Raw genomic sequence first — 6,000 nt, 5'->3', positions numbered from 1 at the left:
GCAAGGAAAACCTGAATAGCATCAGACCCTAAAACTGAACTCATTCCTACAGCACAATACAATTCATGTATTGTGTAGTGTATATCATCCAAGGAAATTGGATGATAACAATAAGAATACCTTAACGTATTTGTAGGGGTAATCTGTGTGATGCCCTTGCTGTTTAACAAAGGAGTTTGACTTTTGTGTGTGCGTTCAATTTTTATACTAGATCTTTAATTTCCAAATATTTACACCAGAAAGGCGATGTTCCATCTATGACATTTATTTGAGGAACAGAGTATTTCCAATTATCAGCCAACATTGAGATAATGAAGCTCAACAAAAAATGTGAATAGATTTATAACAGTATGTGGTATTTAAGAGCTCTGGGGACCCTGTTAATAACAAGCCGTCCATCATAGCTTAACGAGGCAAATAGCCATGGGTCGGCTGAGGACCATTCCACAGCATAGACACTGTCTTCATGTTCTTCGTAGGTAGCTATTATGCTATCCTGAAGTGGCTCTTTAATCCTGAAATTCAAAAGAGAAAAAAAAGGGCAGGGAAGAGAAAAGCAAATGATTGAAGCAATTCTGATTTATCAGGTGCTGGAAAATGTCATGTTCCTTCTCAAATGTGCTGTTAAAATGTGATGGGCACAGGAGAGGAAGAATTATCCAGGAAAATGAGATACAAACAAGCAAATGAAGGATTTTAAAATGGACCAGTGTCCCTGACACCCCTGGATCCTTTAATTATGTTTAACAGCAAAAGCTGTGTTAGTGAAGGTTTGAGGGAGAAGATCCATTTCCATGCTTTCTCCAATCCGGACTGTGAAGTCAGAGAAAATGATGCATCAAAATGGTTGGCTAAGAACATATTGCAAACTGAAGTCCATAACTGCATGCCTTGCGCACAAAGCTCCGTGGTAGTTTCAGATTCTTAGCACTGAAATCTATCAGTAAAATTATCAAAACATATTAGCCATGCTGTGGATTAAAAAGTGGGACATGAATGTAAGTATGAGAAAAGAGTCATGATGGGGGGAGGGGGTGTTCCTGAAAACTGTGTGTATTTATTAAATTTATATGCTACCCATCTTCCCCATAATGTTGTTAGGACTCTGAGCAGCTTGGAAACCACAAAAAGATAAATAGAAAAAGATGTAAAAAATGTAAAAACCAAATAGCAATAGCACTTAAGACTTATATACCACTTTACAGTGCTTTACAGCCCTCTCTAAGTGGTTTACAGAGTCAGCATATTGCCCTCAACAATTAGGGTCCTCATTTTACCCACCTGGGAAGGATGGAAGGCTGAGTCAACCTTGAGCCTGGTGAGATTTAAACTGCCGAATTGCTGGCAGCTGGTGATCAGCAGAAGTAGCTTGCAGTACTGCACTCTTAACCACTGCAACTCTCTCAAAGAAACAAACAGCACAGGGGTGAGATTTTCTTACCCTGCAAGCCACCTCCAGGAGCGAGTACCCCGTCTTGGGGTCCCAAACTAACCGCAAACCTGGCAAAGCCAAGTTTTAACGTCCTTCTGGAAGGCCAAAAGGATAGGAGCAGTTCTCACCTCCAGTGAAGGAATGTTCTGGAGGATTGGGGCCACAGCAGAAAAGGCTCTTCTCCTTGACCCCACCTGCCGGTATTTCTTAATAGACAGGGTCCATAGCAGGAGCCTTGGACCAGATGGGGAAGACTAGTTCCACTGAGGTGAAATGGCTCCTCAGATACCCTGACCCATGCTATAAAGTATTTTAAAGGTAGTAATGACCAAAACATCTGAATTGGATCCCAAAGCAAAACAAATCTATTTTGTTTTTCCCAGGCTCTTTTTTTTTCAAATTTCCTTTTAAAAATGATAAATGGGGCTCGTAGGAAAACTGGCGATGTCCGCACTGCTTCTGAAAAAACCCGATGTTTGTTGTAACACATGTCATTGTCAGAGGACACTAATATCCTTTATTTAATTAGGTTAAGTTAATGAGGGTTTAATAAACAAGCATGGACTGTGTATTAATTACCTTTTCTCCGTTCCAGGGTTTGCATGGGGGGAGGGGTGTTCTAATGTTCCATCTAAGATTAGTCATGGGAGATGCGGGTGCTAAAGGGTGATAAGAGAAGCTACTTTTTCTTCCTTTTGGTACTTTTAATTGTCTTAAATTATTTTGTAGTCTGCTGAATTACCCTTTGGGGATTAAAGTAAACTGGCAACATATAGTGGACAAATACTGTCCACTTGCTTCTAAAATGCATGGACCCATGCAAAGCTGTATTTTAGGAAGATCAAGAGTACTTTTCTGCAAAATGCTGAGCAAGTTTCAAAGCCTCAGTGACAGAGCTGTCTTTGTGATTTTCAAAGTTAACTCTAATTATTGCTAATACTATTATTACTATGCTTGCTACTAGTACTAGTTTCAATTGTTAAGGGAACATTCACTTGTGGTGGCTTTCATTCATCTCATCTCAAAATCCCTTTTATGAGTAACATGCATTATTCAGTGGGGTTACTGTTTCACTTTATCTGTTTAGGTGTGCAATTAAATGTTTAGCTGTCAAGGAAAGGAGATAAGGATAATTTACAGGGTATCCAGAAGTTTCTTCAGGTCAAAAAATCCCAGTGTTTTCCTACATATTCGTACAAGCCATCTCCCCAATGAAACAGGCAGTATTTTTATTCATAATTTAAGATGTTGCCTTCCTTAAGAATTTTTATTAATATTGTAGGAAGGATAGATATCGTTATCCTGCAAATAATTTCCCATCCCCAAATGGGTGGAATATTGAATGATCAAAAACTATGTAATACAAGGCCTATGACAACCAACTGCTTTATGTTTATTTATAAAGATCTGTGGTGGCAAAGTGGTTAGGATGCAGTATTGCAGGCTAATTCTGCCCACTGCCAGGAGTTTGATCCTGACCAGCCCAAGGTTGACTCAGTCTTCCATCCTTCCAAGGTGGGTAAAATGAGACTCAGATTGTTGGGGGAGGGGGAGCAATAGGCTGACTGTAAACCGCTTAGAGAGGGCTGTAAAAGAACTATGAAGCGGTATGCAAGTCTAAATGCTAATTGCTAAGTGCTATTTATTTACATTTTTTGTATGAACAATATGCAGGATTCACTATCTTTGACTTAAAACATCAACCAAAAAGTGTTGATTCTGACACACAGCTTAAAAACGAATGTGAAGCTCCATGCACGCCTGAAAATTGAAAATCCTCATGTTGTTTGCATATAGTAATTTTACGGTTTACAGTTACCACAGCACCTCCAATTACAAGTCATAAGCAAGACACTTCCCCCCCCCAAAAAAATGACTTTTATGACCACCAGAAATCACTAAACCAACCCTCAAATTGCTCTCCTTAAAATTAAACAAAAAATAAACTTTCCCAGTCAAATGGTTAACAGTGTACAAAAGCAATACTCAAGATGGCAGCCCGAGGGACAAACAGAACTGTTGAAATGTACCCTGCAGATGCCTTGTCTCTGTAGCTTCAGGCAAAAAGTGACCAACATCAGCATTTTGGCAGCAAACAGTGGAATCTTTCCAAACAAAGATTGCGAAACAAAAATAAAAATGAAGAGACAAACTTTTCTTAAAGCAAGCTCATTACCATGTTTTAGCCTTTTCTGTGTTGAAACAAGAATGGACTCTCACTAAAAAGTCATAACAATCCACTCAAGCAGTAGAAAAAAGGAGTACAGGCTTAATGTACTTTCATGAAAAGCTGCTACCTATGGTGGTACTTAATAATACTCTGAACCAATTAAGCTATATTTAGATGGCAGATGCCAAGTGGATCAATCCTCCCTATCTTTATTGAGCATCTTAATTCTACCGTCCATCTCACTTAGAGAACCATAATCTATAAGGCATATTTTACATGTGTCTTCCAAGAAGACTTCAAAAGCCTTGTTGGAGCAGACCAAGAAAATACAAACAGGCTGTAGGGCATCCAGTTCAATTCAGCAGTTCAATCCAAACTGTTATTGGGAGACACCATTCAATTAAGAGGTTCAACTGAACTGTCTTCAAAGTGAACCTTCATATCAAATTTCTGCACAGCCTTACTATTTAAGCATTCCTGATTCACACAAGGAACCACCAACAGACATAATAGAACCCCAAGTGACCTATCTTGAGATCTTAGAAGGTTATTCGTAAATTAGTGTTTCAGAACTGGGGGACGGGAAGGAAGAGGAAAAAGAGATATAAGCCATGAGTAGCACAGTGGTTAGAATGACGTATTGCAAGTTAACTCTGCCCACAGCCAGGAAGTTTGATCCTGACTGGCTCAAGGTTGACTCAGCCTTTCATCATTCTGAGGTCAGTAAAATGAGGACCCAGATTGTTGGGGGCAATATGCTGACTCTGTAAACCACATAGAGAGGGCTGTAAAGCACTGTAAAGCAGTATATATGTGTTGTGGCTTACCAGAGAATCTGGCAGCAGATTCGGAGAGTGGGGACGTTGGGAAGGAACATGGGCCAGTCCTGGAGTCTGGGGAAGGTTCTGATGAGTACTCTGCGTCAGAGGCAGAGATGGGCCGTCTGACAGTTATCAGCTGCCTTCGGAGTTGGAGATAAGTGGGGCAGAAGAACAGCTGGAGCCTGTTCCCAGTGTGTGCATGTGCAGAACTGCCAGGAGAAGGGAACAGCTAAGGAACAAGGGTCGACTCAGGAGTAAAACCACAGGTGGATGGTGAATGGCCCCTCCCATAGGGAATAAAGAGGAGTGAAAGGGGAGGGGAGTTTGCAGGAGACAATTAGTTCAATTCATTAGCATGAAGATCTGTTCCTGACTTCTTGCCAAGTATTGTTTGCTACAAAGGAGTTTGGAAGATATTGGCCTGGCAGCTCTCCAAGCCTGATAAAGGTTGTGAAATCTCTTGAAAGACTGTTGGCCGGGACTTTGCTAGAGAGGAATTCACTTTAAAACTAAATAAAAGGGGTTTTATCAGGATGAGGAGTCAGCTTCGTGCTTTTGGGAAGCCTAGGTCAGAACAATACTGTAAGTAAGTGCTATTGCTACTGCTATCATATCTAACAAGCATTAGTAGCCAGTACCGACATCATATCATCCTGTTTCATATCAGATGATTCTCTCTTCTGTCCACTGCACCAGACTAATTTTCAGAGCGTGACCCCAAGACATAGTATCATAAGTGGGGGGGGGGGAGACCTTCTCTATCCTCTTTCTCCATATTGTGACTAAAAGTTTACATCTCCTATTATCACTTAAATCCTGCCTCATCATTCTCATATGGAGAGTGCTCTCATCCCTTAATCAACTGCTTGTGCAACAAATTAGCAGTTAAGCAAACAGCAAATAAGGCTGCTGTGCACATTTAGAAATTAGGACAAGGACACCGCAATAAGTGCACAGAGAAAAACCATCTTTTATATCTCAAACTTCCAGATAAACAAATCCAAGTAATATTAAAAGGCTTAGATTTAGTGGGCACAATAGAAATTTAGTGGGATCAAGCGGATTAATGAAACAAATCTATCTCCGGAGACAAATGCTACAGAAAGGATAATAAGGATGCTGTCATCTACAGTATCTAGCATATATGTGATTTGCCTTAATTCATGTTTTGATATTTTTTTAAAAACAGCTCCATGAAAGTTGATCCAGTTATGGAGCAGCAGTGAAAATAAAATTGGGAATTCCAGTGTGATCACACCTGGGATACTGTATGGTACTTTTTTAAATAACACTGTAAAGAAGGTGAATTAGTACAACAGTTTTTGTTCAGCTCCATTATATTCTTAGGTCCTCTTTACTGACGGGTCATGCCAAATTGGACCTAATGAGTAGCTAGATCCACACAATATATGCAGCATCTCTTTCGTTAGCTCTCATTCACACAACCCATAACCATAATTTTTAAACCAGAACCGCTAGGTTTGGCATGCTAAACCAAAATCAAGCACCGTATTTTTGGAGTATAAGACGCACCTTTTTCCCTCAAAAAAGAGGCTGAAAATCTGGGTGCGTCTTAT

General features: G+C 40.1%; 1 protein-coding gene across 2 annotated transcripts in view; it reads right to left on the bottom strand.

Annotated features, from left to right (window-relative positions):
- Positions 1–249: 249 nt before the first annotated feature.
- The window catches only part of EIPR1 (EARP complex and GARP complex interacting protein 1), a 68,704-nt gene continuing 62,953 nt past the window's right edge, over positions 250–6,000 (bottom strand). For both annotated transcript variants that reach the window (XM_081940603.1, XM_081940604.1), the window contains one exon: positions 250–515. In XM_081940603.1, coding sequence (XP_081796729.1) covers positions 341–515 — 175 coding nt within the window. In that variant the 3' untranslated portion in view covers positions 250–340. The remainder of the gene's footprint in view (positions 516–6,000) is intronic.

The sequence above is a fragment of the Natrix helvetica genome (assembly GCF_964273705.1).
Source record: "Natrix helvetica genome assembly, chromosome: 2".
Taxonomy (NCBI): domain Eukaryota; kingdom Metazoa; phylum Chordata; class Lepidosauria; order Squamata; family Natricidae; genus Natrix; species Natrix helvetica.
This window is presented reverse-complemented; position numbering and strand designations above follow the sequence as displayed.